At 36.4% G+C, this 22,360-nt stretch overlaps 1 protein-coding gene across 1 annotated transcript; it reads left to right on the forward strand.

Annotated features, from left to right (window-relative positions):
- Positions 1-632: 632 nt before the first annotated feature.
- Positions 633-21,479, forward strand: CAPSL (calcyphosine like). Its single transcript, XM_049767702.1, has 4 exons — positions 633-769; positions 4,318-4,495; positions 4,980-5,189; positions 21,378-21,479. The coding sequence occupies exons 1-4, from the start codon at positions 633-635 to the stop codon at positions 21,477-21,479; spliced, it is 627 nt and encodes a 208-aa protein (XP_049623659.1).
- The last annotated feature ends 881 nt before the right edge of the window (positions 21,480-22,360 follow it).

The following is a 22,360-nucleotide window of genomic DNA, read 5'->3' on the forward strand; positions in this document are numbered from 1 at the left end:
TGTGTATTTGTTTTGGGGCTACACCTAGCAAAACACCCTGTCCACTGTACTATCTCTGTACCTCCTTTTTATAATTTAGAATTCTAGTTAAATGTTAATAGAGTCTATTCTGGTAATTAAGGAGATAAACTAGTAACTGAAGATTCAAATGTCAAGAATCTCTTGACATTAGAGACAGCAACAACTCTCTAATGTCAAGAGACAGCAACAAAAATGGATGCTTAAACGAAAGATGGAAATATTAAATGGGAAGTCAAAGGAAATCTAGATAATTCTAGAGGAAAGAATAAGAAAAGAATAACCCATGTGTGATTGAGGAGAGAACTGGGATATGTGACTTCTTTTTTCATAGTGGGAGGAGGCCTTTACGAAGATCACAGCACAAAGGAGAATGATTTTATATTTCAAACTATTGTCCAAGTTGGAGAAACCAGAGGTCCTCAGAATGTGATGATCAGGTAATACATGTCAGGAATTCAGGTGGAAAAAGGGGAAATCCAGGGAGGTTGGAGACTGTTCTTGGGGAATGAGTTAGGGAGCACACTATCAATTTTCTTGTCAGTAAGCCTATGTTACCTGGCCTGACCCAGTGGCTTGATCTCTGCTAATGTAGTATGGCTTCCCCCTTACAGATGTCAGGGACAGCACGTCATGACCGAGAAATGGTGATCCAGGCCAAGAAAAAACTCACCACAGCCACAGACCCCATTGAAAAACTCCGGCTGCAGTGCCTGGCCAGGGGTTCAGCAGGCATCAAAGGACTGGGCAGGTAGGTCCTGGTCTAGGTTTGGCAGGAAGATGGACTGAAAAATGAGGTCCAACAAGGTGATGCTTAGATTTGTGTGACCTTGTAAAAATTGCATCATCCTGAGGTCTCTTCCTTATTTGTGAGACATGGTTTGGATGACTAACTGGGGGTTTTATGTAGAAAATTTTGGTTCATAGTCTCAGATTCAGCAAGGAGCATGGCTGCTAGGAGACCATGGACAAGTGGAGGTGAAGGAAATGTTCATTCAGGTCCATGAGACCAAGGTCAGATGAGAAACAAATGGAGAGGCGGTGAGAGGCCAGGTTGGAAGAAAGAGACAGGAGCTTGGGAAACAGGAGCTGGTTCTAAAGCTGTCATCTGCATGCCAGATAACTCAGAGCTTCTGGACTCTCCCCTCAGTGCCTCAGATCATGCCCTCTGACCCACTGACAGAGTCAGGAATCCCAGGAATAAAAAACCTGAGAGGAGGGAAAGAGGAGACTTCTGAAGACAGGTGCTGTGTTTTTGTCTCTTTTTCTACCTACCAAATCTAGAACCTGCCATGGGCCAGCTAGTCCTTGTGTACCTCTAGGGTGTGGTGAGTTGGGGCATTTAGGATGAATGAACCTTCTATAGACTCTTACAAAGAGACAGAACATCGCTGAAGAGCACATTTCTGTGCCATGAGAAGGTGTATGTAAGAGAAGTTTGTAAAAGATAAACTGTGTCCCCACAATAGGTTGAAAGCCTTTCCTCTAAATGTGATGAATTAGAAGATATGCACTTTGGAGCTGTGTAGGTATGAAGGATAGAGATATTTAGGATGATATTAGTTCCCAGGGAACTTCATCATCCTCCCAGCATCCTGTGAATAGACAATGAGAAGCTGAAAACCAAGCATTTGAACCCCAGATGTTTCTCTGGGGTGCTCACCATGGACTGAAATGTGCAAGAAGAGAGAAATATTTAGTTTATTGTTCAGCTCAGATGTATTGTTCAAATGGGATCAATATGGCCTCATGGGGTCCCTCTGGTTATTCCAAGGGGGTATAGGTGAAAACTGCATGAATGGGCACACAGCACAAGATTGGAGAACCGACTAGTATGAGGGGTGGGGAAATGCTGCAGACATTTTGCTTCTCAGCATCTCTAGTGGAGAATAAATCCTTCATGAGAGGAAAATGGGTAACACAAGTGGCTGAATATAAAATATGAAATAATGAAACCACACAGAGTATGTGAGGTTAACACATTTCTGGCAGGAGTGCGACAAGTTTAATCTTTAAATAGGGAGCTTTATATGGGACAAAATCAGTCATAGGTATAGAGAAGAATGCTTACAATCACAAAGCAAAGTTTAACAGTAAACAATACTTAAGCTATGGGTGTGAGCCATAAGGATTCTGAGTTACAAAGGAGATGGTTATAACTCAAGGCAGCTTTTTGCCAGCTTACTTCAAATGCAAAATCAGGGGTTATTAGGAAGTAGAAAATATTTAGGAACATGATCTTCACTGAGCTGGGCTCTATTGTTTTAGAGGTCAAGTAAAGGAATGAGCCAAATCCCCTAAGGTGTGGCTCCCTTTTTCTGAGAAGAGTCAATATCCCAGGATCTGGCTATGCCCTTGATTACCAGAAACTGAAGCTGCAAGGACATATTTGAAAAAGAGAAAAAATATTGTCTTTGCTTTTAGGTGCTAAATATTACCCAGAAAAGGGGTTCTCTTAGTATTCTTTGGTGCTGGAATTTCTGAGCCAAATTATTTGATTGAGGCCATATTTTACCTGAGATTTTACAAAAAAATGATAGCCAAATAATGACAGAAAATGTAATACGAAGCATGGATTTATCTATTCAGGAATTCCTCAACTATCCATGCATCCACAGCAGGCCTTTTGAGGAACCTCGTGAGAATTATTTCAGTTCTTTATACCAGGAAAATCTGGGGATACATCTGGCATGTCTCCTGAATTCCCCAAGTTTATGTATGCTGTGGCAGGGAAAAGAAGAAAACAAGACCAAAAGGGGACCATAATTGAGGAAAGAGTTAGAAATTGCCCAGACTGTGGCATTTCTATTAGAGTAGCCTGACCTGAGGTAATATCACATTTACCAGGAAACACATAGCCAATTTCCTGTACTGTTTCTCCATGTTTATTGTTCATTCCTGTTCATTCCTTTAGTCAATTTATGCTAATAGAGTGATCTTTCATGGAATCTCTGTTCTAAACAATGTCATACCCTTATTCAAAGTGGTTGGTTTTGTCTTCTAAACAAAATGGGAAGTACAAAAGAGTAAGAATCTTTAGTTTTTACACATAACTAACAAAGGAAAAAATTAGTAAAAATTTGTAAATTAAAAATTATGTGCCATTTTTGCACTTGTCACCAGGAATGATGTTTTTTATTAGCCATAATATAGTGTTTGTGTGTAGATGCTTTTATCTTTGCTCTTCTAGACGCTACTCATTTACAAAGTTGGCTCAACTCCTTTACACCCCAACTCCTCCTATAAGGAAGAATAAGTCAATCATTTGCAATGCAGTTTGCTGCTCTTATTACTGTAGTCTGCACTCCTTTCTGGGATTCTTGATTTCCTAAATAATTTTTAAAAATTTGTGTCCATTCAGGTGGATGAACACATTATCTAGTGAAGTTCTAGGGGCTTTGACAATTCTAATTCGAATGTAATGTATTCAGCATTACAGTAGCATATGAAATAGTTTCACTGCCCTAAAAATCCCCTGAGCTCCACCTGTTATCTCTCATTCACCTTATCTCTCTACTGTCTTTACAGTTTTGGCTTTTTCAGAATGTCATATAATTAGAATCATACAGTGGACTTTTTTTTTGCGGGGGTGGGGAAACCGGAAGCTCCCAAACAGTTCTCAGAGGTGATAGGGGCAACTCCAAGCAATTGTCAGCCAACCAGGACACTACTTCAATGTAAAGATTCAAACATATGTTTCTGAGACCCTGCAGTACTGGAACCAGCAGGGCCACACTGTTGGTGCTTGGGTTCCACACCCTTGAGGTACTCAAGGGGCTTCTGAAGCTACTGGCAGCAATGCTAAAGCAGGGAAACCAAGTGTTGATGGGGATAGAATTGGGGTTGGACACATGCTTTGTATAATTTAGGCTCATTTAGCACATTTTAAGTTTTGTTTTAATTTTATTTTATGAGAGCTTGTTAAGTGGCTTTCCAATTTTGTAAAAAAAAAAAAAAAAAAAAGGATTTTGATTTTGTTTTGTCTTTTGGCCACATCCAGCAGTGCTCAGGGGTTACTTCTGGCTCTGCATCCAGAAATTGCTCCTGGCTTGAGGGACCATATGGGATGCCGGGCATGGGACCCACATCTGTCCTGGGTTAGCCGCGTGCAAGGCAAATGCCCTTCACTGCGCTACCACTCTGGCCCCTAATAAAAGGATTTTGAGAAGAATCTAAAATACCTGTTTTTTTCTTGGAAAAAAGTAAGAGCAGTGTTCCTTCAGAAAATTTTATTTTTACACGTTTTTCCTCTGTGTGGTTGTATATATATATGTGTGTGTGTATGTTTGTTTTCTTCAGAGTGTTTAAAATCATGGATGACAATAACAACCGGACCTTGGATTTCACTGAATTTATCAAAGGCTTAAATGACTATGGTGTGGTCATGGAAAGGGCAGAAACTGAAGAGCTTTTTCAGAGTTTTGATAAAAACGGAAGTGGAACTATAGATTTCAACGAATTTCTTCTCACCTTAAGAGTAAGTGGCTGGGCCCGGAGATATAGCACAGCTGTGTTTGCCTTGCAAGCAGCCGATCCAGGACCTAAGGTGGTTGGTTCGAATCCCGGTGTCCCATATGGTCCCCCGTGCCTGCCAGGAGCTATTTCTGAGCAGACAGCCAGGAGTAACTCCTGAGCACTGCTGGGTGTGACCCAAAAACCAAAAAAAAAAAAAAAAAAGAGAAAGTGGCTCAATGATTTAGCACATTTGTGGAGGTTGGCTTACACATGATTTGGGTTGACAATTTTGAGGACTCTTCTTACTTTTTGGTTTCCAGAAGTTTTTAATGCAGAGTGGAGAAGATGGGCAAGGGAATGGACATAGGGATTTTTTGGAATTATCATAACTCTTATAGCTCTCATTCTCATCACATAAAGAAGAATCAAACATCTCATCATTTATGATACACAACAAAGTCTCTTTTACTTGTATATTATTGATGTGTGTGTTTATGTTTCTCTAGCCACCAATGTCCAGAGCTAGGAAAGAGGTCATTATGAAAGCATTTACAAAGCTAGACAAGTCTGGAGATGGTATCATAACAATTGAAGATCTTAGAGAAACGTACAATGCAAAGCAACATCCAAAGTACCAAAATGGAGAATGGACCCAGGAGCAAGTATTTAGGAAATTTCTGGACAACTTTGATTCACCTTACGACAAAGATGGGTTGGTAAGTCAAAGAGATTAAGCTTGAATTTAAAGTTGTCCTAATTAATCTGTGATTATAAATGGGAATTGAACTTAAAGTCTTAAAAAAAAAAAGTACTCATAGCAGATTTATTTTAAGTAGAAGTAAAATGTTTTCTTAGTAACAATTTAGATGGTTGAACTAAATGAAGCATTGAGATATGTGTGTGCATGTGAACATATATACAAGACAATCTATAGTCAGCTAAATATTGTTATCTGAAGAGTGTGGTATTTTGATGAAGGTTTTCCTTACTTGATTGCCATATTTATTGTATACTACTGCCACATTCCAATGAACTTGACATATTTAACTTCAAACTGAGGTCAACTTTTGTGAACATAGCATACAAAGAGTTAGAAAATATTTCAGTGTCTGTACACTTGTCTTATGAACATCTTTGTTTTTACACTTTTCTATGTAGAAATGCTACTTCAGGGAAGCTTTTCGTAACTTTAAGATGAACTTGCATTTGTAAATGACTGAATTTAAGGACAAAAGCAACTATCCCATTTCCATTAACTAGTAATCTTTAATTGCAGATTTGTAACTAGTTGTAGGTAAGGAATTAGATATTCTATAAGTGAATCTAGGCTGAAATATAAATCTTATTTCTCTTCTTCTAACTGGTAAGCAGTAATAGAAATCTGGTCAGGATTTTATCCTTGATATCTGTTTTATAGAATTAGTTGAATAGTGTATGGAGAAGAGAAGTGATAGGAAGAGGAAACAAATTTCCCCTTTTGATGGGGAATTTCCATCAAACTTCACAATGAGTTCTTAATACAGGGTGTGAGGAACATCTCACCCCCACCCTGTGACATTTACTTTCCAGAAGCAAAAACATATACCTCCATTTCAGCCCCAAGGGATTGCAGAATAAGTGTTTAAAGCAGGAAAGGCTCTTCTTTTTCTTGTTATTATTATTATTATTTTACTACTACTACTACTACTACTACTACTACTACTACTACTACTACTACTACTACTACTACTACTACTACTACTACTAAGCCAAATGCTTAGGAAGAGATATCTGTAAAACCATAGCTGATTTCTTCCAATATTGCTGGTATTTGATATTTTCAGTGGTAGTGGAAAAATAGCCAACTGCCATTTCCCCAAAGTAGCCTAACTTGCATGGGATCCCAGGGTGCCTTTGACTCTTTTCTGCAGGTGGTTCCTCTTGTTGCCAAGGGAAACCTCAGTAATTGCCTTTTTTTCTAACCCAAGTCAGAATAGCCAGTTGTGATTCAGCTGATTTTAAGTTCCTATCCCCTCCATTCCATTCCTTAAGACATTTATCTGAAGAGCCACATTCAATTCTTAAATACGCATATAGATATTGTTTTTTTTTTTAGCAGTTACAATATTTGATTTCACTTGAATAACACAGACTTAATTCTGTGTAGTATCCTCATTGGGAGTACGTATTAGTAATGAAAGTTTACTGAGTGCACCACAGAACTATAATACCCCTTTTTGTTTTGATTTGGGCCACACCTGGGCTAGTGCCTTCCCCACTCCACTGTACTATCTCTCCAACCCAGCACTTCATTTTTTTTTTTTTGAGGGGAATTTATAATCTTTTTTTTTTTTTTTTTTTGGTTTTTGGGCCACACCCGGCAGTGCTCAGGGGTTACTCCTGGCTATCTGCTCAGAAATAGCTCCTGGCAGGCACGGGGGACCATATGGGACACCGGGACTCGAACCAACCGCCTTAGGTCCTGGATCTGCTGCTTGCAAGGCAAACACCACTGTGCTATCTCTCCAGGCCCGGAATTTATAATCTTACACATTTATACTTTTAAGAACGTTCCAGGTGAATCTTAATTACCTTCATATTTTGGACCTTTGTTTCTAAAAGACTCAAAAGCACCTGGTTTTTATTTATTTATTTATTTATTTATTTTTTTGGTTTTGGGGTTACACCTGGCAGTGCTCAGGGGATACTCCTGGCTCTATGCTTAGAAATTGGTCTTGGCAGGCTCAGGGGACCATATGGGATGCTGTGATTTGAACCACCAACCTTCTGCATGCAAGACAAACACCTTACCTCCATGCTCTCTCTCCAGCCCCAGCACTTGGTTTTTAGTTAATACATGCAATGTACACATGAACCTACTATTTGTAAATCTGTATATTGAGCACTGATTCTTAGCATTTTGCTAAGAATTTTATATCAATATAACTTTGAATAGAAATAATGCAAATATTTCTGAAAGAGATCTGCAATTAACTTTCTTGTTTTTTTGAAACATATTTCAATGCACCTGGAATTTTTGCTATAGAGTAACTTCCTGGTAAACTTTCTTAGAAAGACACTAATTTACCTTTTTTTACATTTAGTTGTTTTATGCATTAAAAATCCCTATGCTCAAAATAAGTCAATTATTTATGATTAGAAAGCTAGAGTTCAAATCCAAATAATGCTTTTTATTTTTTTAATATATTTAAGACCATGATTACAAACATGCTTGCAGTTGGGTCTCAGTCATAGAAAGAACACCCACCCCCTTTATCAGTGAAAATTCCCACCACCAATGCCCCCTCTCTTCCTCTTTCCCCACCCCCTGTCTGTATTTGAGACAGGCATTCTACTTCTCTCACTCATCACTGTCATAGTAGTTCTTAGTTAGTCATTTCTTTAACTGCATTCACCAGTCTTTGTGGTGAGCTTCGTATCGTGAGCTGGTACTTCTGGCCCTCATCTCTATTGTCTCTAGGCATTATTACAATAATGTCTTTTCTTTTTCTTTTCTTTTTTCCCCATTTCCTCCAGGATCTCATGTTTCATGGAATAGAGTTTCTCAAAGTAGTCTCTTATTACCCTTTGGATCACTGCATTATCTGTAGTGATCTCCCCTTTCCATTTATAATTTGGTTTGATTAAGTTTCTCTCTCTCCCTTTCTTTGTGAGTTTTACTAGGTTTATCAATCTTGTTTATTTTTTCCAAGAACCAATTTTTGCTTTTGTTGATCTTTTGGATTGTTTTTTGGTTTCCACTATATTAATTTGTCCTCTATGCTTTGTTATTTCCTTCTGCCTACTTATTTGGGGGTTCATTTTGTTAATTGTTTTCTAATTATTTAAGCTGTGTCATTAAGCTATATATGTAGGCCCCTTCTTCCTTCTTGATTTATGCTTGCAACTTTGAATTTGAGTCTGTGTTTGTTCTGACTATTCAGATGTGTTTCTTGTAGGCAGGAGAATGTTAGATTCATATTTTTGTTCCATTTTGCTACTTTGTGTCTTCTAACTGGTGCTTTTGACCCATCGACATTGAGAGAGATAATTGTCATGGGATTTAGAGCCATTTTTAGTGGGAGTTTTGTGTGTCTTTAGGCTTGTCTTAAAGTAGACCTTTCAGTTTATCTTTTAAGGCTGGTCTTGTGTCTGTAAAGTTTCTGAGCTGCTTTTTATACATGGAACTGTATATACTTTCTTCAAACCTGAAAGTGAGTCTGTCTGGGTGCAGTATTCTAGGTGAAACATTTATTTCTTTGAATTTTGTCACTATATTTTCACCACTGCCTTCTGGCCTTGAGGGATTTTTGTAAGAAGTCTGCTGTAAATGCTTCTTTGCATGTAATTTCCCTTTTTGATCTTGCTGCTTTCAGTATTCTGTCCCTATCTGTGGAATTCATCATTGTGACTAGGATGTGTCTTGGGGTGCTTTTCTTTGGGTCTCTTTTAGCTGGTATTCTTTGGGCATGCAGGATTAGGTTGCATGCAGTTTTTGGCTCTGGAAGTTTCTCTGTAATAATGTCCTTGACTGTTGATTCTTCTTGAGGATTTTCTTCCTGTGTCTCTGGGACCCCAATATGTTGTTTCTGTTGAGTTTATCAAAGACTTCTATTTTCATCTGTTCACATTCTTTGAGGATTTTTTCTATTGTCTGATCATTTGCTTTAAGGCTCTTTTTCTATCTCTTTTGCTGTATGAAGTTATTCTACATCTCATCTTCTAGTTCACTCTTTCTGTCCTCAGGTGCTGTTATTCTGTTGGAGAGGCTTTCCACTGAGGTTTTCATTTCATCTGCTGCGTTTTTCAGTCCTCTTATTTCAGTTTGGAATTTTTTGATTTCTATCTTTGTGGTCTGTTCAGCTAAATCTATGTTTTCTTTGAGTTCTTTTTTTTTTTTTTTTTTTTTTTTTTGGTTTTTGGGCCATACCTGGCGGTGCTCAGGGGTTACTCCTGCTCAGAAATAGTTCCTGGCAGGCATGGGGGACCATATGGGACACCAGGATTCGAACCAACCACCTTAGGTCCTGGATCGGCTGCTTGCAAGGCAAATGCCACTGTGCTATCTCTCCGGTTTTCTTTGAGTTCTATGAGCATCATATTTCTACTCTAAATATTTCTACTTTCCTACATCCATATTTCTACTCCTTATCTGAGAGGCTAACTAGGTGGTTGATACTTTTTGGGTCATCAGAGCTGCCATCTTCATTCTCTATGCATGCTATTGTTTTGCATTGTTTCCTCATTGCCACACTTGTAGTGTGGTTTTTTACTACGTGTTGTGGTGAGGTTCATGGATTAGAAGATGTGCATGGCTGCAGAGAGAAGCAGAAAAGCAGACAGGGAGTGAGGCAGCAGCCTTTTCTCTGATGAAACACTTTGGTGATCGTTTTATTGATTTGTTGAATGTGTTTAATAAACTCACTGGTTCCACTAAAACCAACGCTCCGAGCTCTCCTATTACACCCTCGCTTTGTAGCTCCAAATAATGCTTTAAATAATAATTCTTTAGGATGTCAAAAATCAGCATACAACTTAGTCAAATATGATGTTCTAATCTTCTTTTAGTTGAATTACAAAATTACAGTTATTATACAATTGTATAACTGTATACAGTCAGGCATATAACATTCCAACACCAGTTATCTTCAGTGTCTACTTCCCTTCACTACTGTACCCAGTTATCCTCCTGCCCCCTAGCCTGCCTCCATGGCACTTTATACCTACATCTTTACATTTGTTCTCTTCCAGAGGGACCACTTCCATTCACCAATATCAAATTGTACCCTTCCCAGATGATGATACTACCCCAACACCCCAACCCAAGGCAAGCTTCCTACTGGAAACTGGTTTCTTTGTTTCTGTTGCCTTTGAGGATATGCACTTCTCCAATTATGTTTCTTTATACTCTACATATAAGAGCAATTATTCTATGTCTGCCCTTATCCCTCTAACTTCTTTGCTCTCCAGATGGATGGTGCTCTAATTTGCCAACTTTTGAGTAATCAGAGCTAAGATCTCAAGAGGTTGTAGAAGTTGATGAGGTTATGCAGTCATGGGATTTTATAGGCCCTTTACACAAATTCTGTTATCATATCAGAAGCCTTTTGGACAGAGGTGTGAAGTCAACTAAGTAAAGTGTGAAGAAATAGACTTTTTCCTCCCAAATTCTATTCTGAAACTCTGGCCCAATTAATTGGATACGACTCTAAGCCTTCTTTTCATATCTAGATTTTGAAGTTTTCATGTATATGTTATTTTATTTTATAATTGTATATACTAAAAAGTTCTTAGAACATAGATTAACACTTGAGGGACCTGTTACCTTCTCTATTTTATATATACTTAAAAATAAACCAATATTTTATTTATACTAGTGAGTTATATAGAAACACTAAATTTATTTTATGATGTTCTAATTAGTCTAAAGTTGAAGAAGAAAATGTTTTGTGTCATAACTCACATTTTCATCACATTCATCTGACAGCTTTGATATATAAAATACATTCAGTTAGCAATAGCATTGTCAATCTGTCTGCTAGAGCAGAGGTGTATAATTTTTACTTTTACTTAATAATTCAATATTAAATATTTTAATATGATAACTTTTGTTATTGAATTAAATTTACCAGGAAGAGGGCAGCTTTCAGGGGAAATCAAAATTTGTGGTTTTTGGCCAGTTGGGTCTTAGGAAGCTTTGCTATGAATAACTGATAGCTTCTCCTGAAATCATCTAATATATTCTCTCTGATGTTGGTTTTAATGTAGATGACTTCCAGATGAGATTTAGTGCTGACTGGGGGATTGCAAAGGAGGATGAAAACAAAGATATTCCATAAAGGAGAACATTAATGGTGATCCAATTTTAGCAAAGCTATGATATAATATTTATTTTTACTTCCAATGCATTGTTAAATGCAGATCAACTATTAGCAAATACAGAGGAAATCTGTAGATTTCTTGGTCCCCCACACCCACTCCATTCATTTATATCTTTAGCAAGAAAAACAAGTGAGTCAATCAGCTTCTATGATTCTTAGACAAGAATCAGGATACAACTAAATGAGAATGGAATATGGTGACATGCACAAGGAGTTTTGAATTATTTATAGATTTTACTTTCTTGTGACTATTTTAACCCATTAAGATGACAAAATGAAGAACAATAATTTACTAATGCAACTCTCATTTTGGTGCATGTATACACCATATATAAACAGGGTTATTCTTGGTTAATTGATGAATGAGGCCACTCACATATAGGTGTGTAAATCTTTCTAACTGGGTGATTTGTGGCAGACAAGATCCTGAACTCATGTGTCCTCAACACTACCTATTTATTAAAGAGTCATAAAGGTTAACTTTCAAAAGTGCAGTTTATATTAAATCTGAGCAGAGATATCCGCATTAAGTGGATTTTCTCTAGATATAGCTAAATGCTATACTGGAGGGGGAAATCAGGGGTGATGAAGAGGAATGAAAAAAGGGATTTCTGTTTTTCTCATTTTGTATCTTGGGTAATTTATGGTTCAAAAGTGCTAGAACTGTTTAACTAAAATCTATTTAACAAGAAATATATATTATATGCATATACCTAACTCCATGTTTTAAAAAGCAAGTAACAATGACAAGAGATGTATCTGAGGTTATGCCTGAGAAAGACAGTATTAACTACACAGTTACTCTGACTTTTGGTCTTATTTTTTTTTTTTAGCAGGTGGGATTCTGCTCTTGAAGAAAGATGAGAATCCATTTAGGTTGGTCTAGAAAATTTTCAAGGCTTTCTACCTCTTCTCCCCTCACCATTCTCAATTTAATCTTTATTTTAGATCTGGTCTTCTACCACTCTTTCTGAGAAGAACACTTAGTTAAATTTTTCAGGGGCCGGGTAGGTGGCGCTGGAGGTAAGGTGTCTGCCTTGCCAGCGCTAGCCAAGGAAGGACCGCGGTTCGATCCCCCGGCGTCCCATATGGTCCCCCCAAGCCAGGGGCGATTTCTGAGCACATAGCCAGGAGTAACCCCTGAGCGTCAAACGGGTGTGGCCCAAAAACCAAAAAAAAAAAAAAAAAAAAAAAAAAAAAAAAAAAAAAAAAAAAAAAATTTTTCATTTAATTTATAGATCCTGGAGATGACCTTCATGGAGAAGGTGAAAAATCAAATTTGATTTTGTTTCTAAATTTCTCCACTATAGGTGACCTCAGAGGAGTTTATGAACAGGGTGAGTGTGTTCACTGGCACTGATGTTCATCATCGTGATGAGAACAGCCTGAAACTCTAAGTCTATGATGGGGAACAAGGGAAGTGGGTACAGCCATGTGGCTTCAACTGATTAAACATCAGCTCAAAACCAGAATTGTCTTTGATTTCATGTACCCTAATGTTTCCTCTAAGTCAGCAGTTAGGTTGTGGGACTTTGTTTTCTAGGACAGAAATAAAGGTACTCAGCTCACTATGACAGCTTTTCTGAGGTTGTTTCCTTAGTTTTAAAATAAAAATAATTAAAATAAAATCTATAAAACTCCTAAAGCCAGGCTAATACAGGTGTCAAAAATATTAGGCATCTTTCTTGGCTATTAATAAATGTTTAGATATGTTAACTACTATCTAGTATAATATACCCAGTTTAGTTCACTCTGAGGAGTTTTATATATATAGGTGGGAGAAATGATCCATTTTGTGTATGTGTGTGTGTGTGTGTATGTATGTATGTGGTTGTATTTACTATATATATTTAGGTATTTCAGGTCCGTGAACAACATGGAGATTACAAATTAGCCCCAACTTTTATGACTGAAACTTAAGGTTTTTTTCTGCCCCAGTTTTAAGGAACTTTTAGTTTGATGAAAAAATTTCACTTAAATTTTATTTTGGGGAAAAAGTTGGGCCATAATCATCTCTGTTCAGACCTTACTCCTGACTGTACTTATGGATTATTCCTGGAGGGAGTATATGTCATATATGTCAGAGATTGAATTTGTAACAACACCATACCAGTTCTACTTACTCTTCAGCCCTGATGAGCACATTTTAAGTGACATTGGGATCATTTTTTAAAATTTAATTTAATTAAAATTTTTTGTTTTTGATTTTGGGTCAGATTCGGCAGCACTCAGGGTTCGCTCCTGACAGGCCATAAGGGATGCCAGGATTCAAACCACCATCTATCCTGGATCAGCTGCTTGCAAGGCAAAAGCACTACCACTGTGTTATCTCTCTAGCCCTTCATTTTAATTATTTTTGTTTGGGGGCTACATCCAGCAGTGCTCAGAAGTTATTCCTGGCTCTGCATTCAGGTATCACTTCTGGCAGAGCTCAAGGGGATGCTCATGGGATGCTGAGGCTAGAACTTGGGTCAGCTTGTGCAAGGCACAATGTATTATTGATCTGGCTCCATTAGGTCATTTAAAAGTCTTTTTTGGAACTAGAAGGCATTTCCTTGAGAAGTTGAATTGAGACCAATTAAACTAACTAAAGTTCCCATGGTTAGCTTAAAGGTTAGGTTGTTCTTTCAGATTTTAGGAGGGACATCTTTTTTTCCGACTGGGTAAATCATCTCAATAAACAATTGCCTAAGTTCCTGTTTCCCTTCTCTGACACTGACCAATCATATAGAAGCTCCACCATCACAATAGAATTTATTAACTTATATTAGGGTTCTAGGTGTGTGTCAAAATTGCATTTTCTATTTTACCATTTTTATTTATTTTACTATTGATATTTGAGTCTCTCCCCACAAAAGATTTCTAAGAAAAGGCTGCTCTAGTTGCTGGAAAACAAATATAGAGACTAGAACTCACCTATCATTGTGTTCAGGGTCTGGACCCAATCATTAGTCTTCTGGCTTTGGTACTAGAAGTAAGACTCACTGACCTTATTACTCAAATATTGATTGTCCCATTTATTCATCTCTGACCCTGATTGCACTCCTTCCCTGGTTTGGGGATATAGGATGGGTGAGGAGTCCTTTCAAATACATCTAAGTGGTTCTGGATTTCAAGTTTGGATTCAGTTAACTTGTCTTGTACCATTTCACTTGTTTATTTTATATTCCACAGTCTTGGACCCAATGGCAAAAGCAGTCATTTCCAGACAAAAATTACAGTGATCATAAAGAAAATGACTTACCTTCTTTGCTATTGAGAAGATAAACTCCCACTCAGGTGACAGATTGGGAAGGAGGCTTTTCTTCTGAAACATACCATCATATCCAGTTCTTAGGAAACACTTGGAGAAACCTCAAACAACCAATTATAAGTCTGGTTTTCCCTTGACTTATCACCCAGTATTCTATAATGGGTGATAAATGAAAGGAATCAAGTATTATAAAACATGTATGAATTACTTAAATAGGTGAAATTTATAGAACCCCCCCATAGTTTTTTCTATTTGTGCCACATAGGTTGTGCCTACATTAAGGCCCCTGATTTCTTGGCCATGATGGATTTTGAATCTACCACTCTCACTAGAATTTTGTAAATTATGTTTTAGTATGACCAAAGGCCACACAGAGTTATAAGTTTTACATTCCAAATAGTTGGACCTATCAGTTTTATCTTTCCTACTTCTCTGGGCCACTGGACAAAGCCATAAGATTTTTGATAATTTGAGCCTAATGTTGTGTTCAGTCACATTCACTTAGCTCTTTGCTCACATCTGGGCCACAAACAAGGATTCCATCAAGGCCCTCTCCCTGTCCATTAATGCGGTGCAATAACATGGAAGTGTACTCTGCTCCTATTGTGAGGCTTAGCTATGACTTATGGCTTATTCAGGAATCATTCATCATACAGCATCCTTATTTTAACCCTGGAGGAAGGAACAGTGGTCATTACATATATTTTTTGTAATGTTTTTCTGGATACATCTTCTGTTTATTTATTTACACATTTTAAACATTACTATTTTAGGCACTAACCTGTTTCTGTATATTTAATTTATACATTTTAAGTATTATTGTTTTAGAAACTATGTGTCAGGAGATAAATCACAGTGAAAAGTTATTAAAACAACTCTTATGAATTTCATATCTGACCTATTGGATTTAGGCCTCCAGATTGGAAATGAAATGAAGAATCCAGGAAAACAGGAGGAAATTATCATCTTTCTCAGGAAGGAGGATAGAAGCATATAAAGATTGTAAGCTTCATTATTGGTCAGAACAAGTCACCAAGAATAGTACTGAATCTGGAATTCTAACTCCCCTGAAAATAACAAGGGTAAACATGGAGGAGACCTGAATAACATGTGCTGAATTGGGCCATTTGTTTTCTAAATTCCACCAGGAGGGTAGATAAGAGATCCAAGAAGCATAGAATAAGTTGTACACTGGGGCAGAATTCTTTCAATGAATCTGCTGAATAGATTTTTGCCACTATTGAAGCCTTGATAGGATTTCTTCTCCAGTTGGCATAATAATGTTTTGGGCTCTTAACTATCTGATGACATGCAGGGACTCGGAATTCATATTTTAAAAAGCAACTGTTAAAGCAGAGATGAGCCCGCTCTAACTAGACTATACTTTGGGTTTCAAATATGAGTTTAGAAAATATATCACATAATGAAATTAGTACTGAGCCATTGCTGTATGCCATGTCCTATTTAAGTTGTGAGGATAAAAGAGTAGACTAGAATATATGCTTAATTTTGTTTACAAAATAAGCAAACATACCCCCAAACAAATAAACAACAAAGCAAATGCTTCACTAGTTTTTATTTAGTTAAATAATTTTCTGTAGCTCTGGGAATCTAGTTGAGGGCAAGGCAGGTGCTTTACTGCTGAACTACATCTGCCTTCTCCTCTTCATCAACATTTTAAACAAAATTAATTGCCCACAGTTATTAGAAATATCAGAGAGGATGGAGGAAATGTGGATATGGACATTCAACCTTCTCCATTTGACACTTGTCCATCATCTAAAGCCAGCAGTTTGGGACCTTCATGAAGTAGTGTCTTTGGGGGAACATTGTAGTAAAACTTGTGAATGTCATCAGTCTCTCATGGCAATATAAGAAATACCCCTTCTGTTCTTAGAGGCAGGTGTTGGTCTGAAGTTCTGTTTTTCTCTTAACCAATGTGGATTGCTTCATTGAGCAATAAGAGAATACTAGCAAACAGTGTGTCCAATCTCCTTAGACTTTTACAGATATAATACATTCTGCTGATGTTTAATCAAATGGGGGAGTTAAATAAATCAAAAGAATTATTTGATGGGATGTGGGTACCATTATATCCATCCTTCATGAAATTCTACTACCACTGTCAGAGAAGTATCTTTTTGGCATGATGTATCTGTTTTTGACAATAGAAAGCAAAACCTCATAAACTCTAATTTGTCTGGTCAATTCACAAACTGACTTTCCTGGAAATTATTGATTGTTCTTTAAAATACAGATCAGGTTGAATGAAACAAAAAAACTTTAAAATATAGAAAAACTTATGACTGAAGAAAATACAACGGTGCCAGAGTTCTGATATATTGTCAAATAATTCTATTTTCATGCAATTAATTCTTTCAAAAGCCAATGTTTTTAAGCATGGCTTTACTTCTCCCATAAGTAAAGTATCCCATACGTTGAGTCCTCTCATTGTGTTAAAAATAATAATAATTCTGGTCCCTAAAATTATTTGTTTTAAGATAGATAAGGATTGAAATCTGTTGAGAGAAACCAAATGATTTCTGGGATGATTTTGAGAACAGTGCTATGAGAGAAGAATTCTTTTTGCAGTCTCAGTGGTGCGGTGAAAGGCTGTGGTAAAACAGTGCTTCCTCTCTAAGAATAGCATGATCTTCTTGTCTTATTCTCACACCTGCTTTGCCAAAGCAGAATTTCCCTCATCAAAATATAGTGGATGGTGCGCTTCATGAGTGAAAACTACTGAAAATGTGAACAGCCAATCAGAAGTTGAGGTTTGATAAAGACACTGCCATAACCAGAAAGATGCATTGTATGTGGGAAAGGCAATCTCAAAAATTCAATGGTAGGGGCCGGGCCGTGGCGCTAGAGGTAAAAGTGCCTGCCTTGCCTGCACTAGCCTTGGACGGACCGTGGTTTGATTCCCCGGCATCCCATATGGTCCCCCAAGCCAGGAGAGACTTCTGAGCACATAGCCAGGAGTAACCCCTGAGCATCACTGGGTGTGGCCCAAAAACAACAACAAAAAAAATTCAATGGTATATATTTTTTCTTTTAGAACTTTCTCCTTGTTCATTATAAATGGAAATTGTTTTCTTGTGAGTACAGTAAAATTTCTAGCTATAGTAGAATCATCACAATGTGAATGAATGAGGGAAGTAGAAAGCCTGTCTAGAGTACAGGTGGGGGTGAGGTGGGGAGGAGGGAGATTTGGGACATCAGTGATGGGAATGTTGCACTGGTGAAGGGGGATGTTCTTTACATGACTGAAACCCAACAACAATCATATTTGTTTTAAGGTGTTTAAATAAAGATATTAATAAAATAATAAACACAAAAATTATAGCTATGGAAGACTATTGATGTAACTTCTATTTTACCCAAATTCCATTAAAAAATTGGGGCTGGAGCGGGTAGAGATTTGCCTTGCATGCAGGAGACCCAGATTTGATCCTTGGCATCTCATATGATCCTCTGAGCTTCCAGGCGTGATTCCTGAGTGCAGATCCAGGAGTAACCCCTGAGCATTGCTGGGAATGGCCTAAAAATGAAACAAAAAACATCACCATGTAATTACAGTAATTTATGATTGAGTTTCAGGCATACTATGTTTACTATGGTATAGTATAAACCCTTTACCAAGTTTACTTCCCTCTACCAATCTCCCTGACCCCATTTTGTCTCCCAGTACCAGTTTGACTCTAGGGGGGGACTTCTTTTTTAAAAAAATATATGTATATATGTATATGTGTACATATACACATATATATGATTCTGCACTGTGGTTTACAGTACTGTTGCTGATAGGGTTTCATTCATAACACTTTACCACTTTTCAGCACCATCTCCTCCTCATGGTTGAATGCTTCCTTCCTGCATAGTGTATTTTACTCAAGTTCTTGTGTGTACCCTGGGTTTCCTGTTACCAGTCTTTCTCCTGATGTTGGAATTATGACAAGCAGCTCAGTGTTTCTATTTTCATATGCGATTTTGCATCACATTGCCATGAAACTGTCATTCATCTCTGAATTTCTTCTGCAGACTAACAAACTTACAAGGTACCTACAGCCTCAGAACTAAAATTTGAATATGTACTTTGTCATCAAAAATACTTGAATGACTTTTCTTGACGTCACACATGGCATTCAGAGACTGTTACTAATTCTAGGAACATCTTGATCTTAAGCTTGAAATGTTTGACTTTTCTGGTCTCCTAGAAACACTCAAACACACGTGACACATGACACTCGGAGCTTTGAGTGAGCTTTAAACAGAATGGGATCTGCAGTAAAGAAAATGACAGATGGCAGGGTGGTTTGCCACTTCCAAAATTAGAAGGGACCTCTAAGTGTGCACCTTGATGAAACAAAGTGTTAAACAAACTCAAGGTATTATAAAATGATAGGTATTACCCAAAGAGTCCCTCTTGTTTCTAAGGAAATCAAGGAATTGAGTTCCTTGTACCTAAAATTACCTAAAATATAATTTGGAAATATCATTTAACATAAATTTAGGAAATATTATTTTAAAGCTGCAAAATATATAAGTAAATCATCATTATTTTTCCAATAATTGAGCTCATTTAGATAGAGTTTGCATGAAAATTGACTTGTTTCATCTGTATTTTTCATCTGTATTTTTAAGTGACTTGTTAAACAAGTCAGTATGTTAAAAATTATAGAGCTATATTTACTTTACTATATGGTATGTTTTATTAATACAGAGATACCTATTTATGTATAATCATAATTAGCACATTGGTTCAAAAAGTTCTCAGATATTTTAAAAAACAGTTAGTTTTGGACTTACTGTTAATTAATAGTAACTTATTTACAAAAACTTAACACAAGGCTATTTTATCCTTTTGTAAGTTATATTTTATAAAGTTTTAAAAATAGATGAGGAGTAAAAACAAAAAGGTAAAGTTATCTATAACTTAAAAATCAAGGTTATTTTGATCAAGTGAATATTTTATTAAATTATTAATAAAATAATTAAATAATTCTATTATTTCATTAAATTTTTTACCTGATTGTCCATTATAGATAGGCTGAAAAGAATTTGCCTTTTTTATTTCTTTGATAGTGATTTGGGATTTGAGAGTAAGGGCTACTACTATACCTGGGCCATTTAGGGAATATCCCTGGCTAGTTCTTCAGGTGTCACTTTTGCTGATGACTGAATGGCCACATGGTGGTGGAGATCAACTCTAGACTCCCATAGCCAGGACACTAACACTTTGAGCTTTCTCTCTGGCCTCAGGAACTTATTTTTATGACAATAGTCAGGATATAATGCTTAACAACCATATACTGAAACATTGGGATAGTTTATTATATACCAGCTTCGTCACTTTGTCACATTATGGGGTAGTGACTCGTTATTAGTATGGTCTTGACTTAGTAGAATATTTTTTTCAATTTAAAGCTCAAAACATTTACTGTTCTTATAATAAAAGAGTTCAGTAATATTTTGTATTGAAGCTTTAAAGTGTTTCATAAATATATTTGTTTTTTTTATATAATTTTTATTTTGATCATAGTGGCTTACATATTGTTGACAATAATATTCTAGGTACATATTTACATAAAATCAGGGGGGATTCCCATCCCTAAATATATTTGTTTTTATCAAATAATGTTTCATATTCTTCTTTCAAAGTTTACTTTTTCCATGGTGTCTTTGAATCATTTAAAAATATTCCTTGTGTGATATTTCAGTTACAGGTGATAAAATAACTTATTGAAAATGTTAAGATTCTGCTCAAATTGTTCTCTCTTGTTCTTTTACAAGAACAGAACATAATTACCTATAAAGTCATGATTTTTGCAGCTAAGAATGAAAGCTTAAAAATTGAATGTTCATATTCTTTTTGCTACAGGGGTGGATAATTCCTCTTTAGTGGTCCATACAAGTTCACATACTGTCCAGCTTCTGAGTGGTAACTCTGGGATTATAGGGTCTAATATAATTCTAGGTATTGGTATTAAATCTATTAATTTAATTAATTTAATGTGTTTTTATTAATTTGGGAGGTTAAGAGGGAATAAAGTAACAGAACCTAGGATACTAATTCCTACTTTTTATATCTTTGTTCTCAATATTAGTGACAACTTAAGGAAATTCTGGCCTATATATGAAACATGAATCCATATGCAGGTCAAATTGAGAAAATGTGCATTTAGCTTAGAGCTACCCTATATCCTGCTTTTGAATTCAGGGCATCTTATTTTCATGGGTGTCCTTTCCTCTAGCTCTGATTCTACTTATGTGTTTTCTCCAGATCCATTACCTTAAAGAGTTATTCTTCTTTTAGATTATATTAAACACCTCTGCCCTAATATATTTCTATAATTAATAAATATTACAAGCTATTCTCTAAAGTAACAGACTCATTAAAATTTCTGTAATGATAGAAATTTTGATAGTCTCAGATATGAGAGTCACTAGCCACAGACAGATATCAAGTAGTGGAAATTGGCAACTTTGGTGAATATACTTTGCTCTGTATATAACTAAAATTAATTTAATAAAAAAATCTATCTGTGTCATGTAATTATTGTATCAGATAATACATATCTCAACTCATTTTAATATAGAAATGATGACTTTGGTTTTTTCTACTGGTTAAATAGTCATTGCACGTGTCCTATCTTAGTACTTGCGCTGAAGGGATGATACATCCTTACCAGTCACATACCTCATTCTATAGAAAGTTTTCAGAGAGAATACACAGTGGTATACTATGATTCACAAAAACATTTATATGTTATATTCTTCCTTTTTTTTAGGTTTCAAAAGAAGACTTTCTGAATTATTATGCTGGTGTTAGTGCCTCAATTGACACTGATGCTTATTTCATTTTAATGATGACAAAATCCTGGAGGTTATGACTTTAATAATTTTGGAAAAATCATAGACTCTCTGAAAGGGAAATGAGTATCAAAGAAGTCCAATGATAGAAATTTGATAAAGTGTAAACTTAATTTTTAAAAGATATAGAAATTTGAAAGTAGATCTTCAGTTCTCTTAGCTATCTGAAACAGTCATTTCCTAAATTACTGAGAATATATATATATATATATATATATATATATATATTTTTTTTTTTTTTTTTTTGGTTTTTGGGCCACACCCGGTGACGCTCAGGGGTTACTCCTGGCTATGCGCTCAGAAGTCGCTCCTGGCTTGGGGGACCATATGGGACGCCGGGGGATCGAACCGCGGTCCATCCTAGGCTAGCGCAGGCAAGGCAGGCACCTTACCTCTAGCGCCACCGCCCGGCCCCATTTTACTGAGAATATATTTTAATTAAAAAAGAAATAAAGAGAGATGGACAAAAAGAAGAAAGAAAACCATGACGTGATACTTAGAAGTCTGGGGAAATAAAATACTTCTTGGAGTAGGTTTTCCTCTTATTAGCTAGATGAACCTGTTTTAACTATGCTTTCACCTTGTTTACTGCTTTTGGAGCTGTAGCAGAAATAAGAAGAGATAATAAAAGGATGGGAAGAACATCTGACTGTATACTATATCCTGAACTTATTTAATATTTATTTTAATAATATAAATAAAATTAATTTTATTCTGAAATATAGTGACTTTCTTTTTTATTTTTCTTATTTTTTAAATTTTATTTTAGGCACCAGTGTTTATAATATTGTTAATATGTAACACATTCCAGACAAAGCGCTCCAACGAAGTGTCCACTCACTCCACTTTTGTCCCAGTTTCTCTCTTATCCTACCTTATTTCCTCTTCCCTACTCTGTGGT

Source organism: Suncus etruscus, chromosome 2 (genome assembly GCF_024139225.1).
Source record: "Suncus etruscus isolate mSunEtr1 chromosome 2, mSunEtr1.pri.cur, whole genome shotgun sequence".
Classification (NCBI taxonomy): Eukaryota; Metazoa; Chordata; class Mammalia; order Eulipotyphla; family Soricidae; genus Suncus; species Suncus etruscus.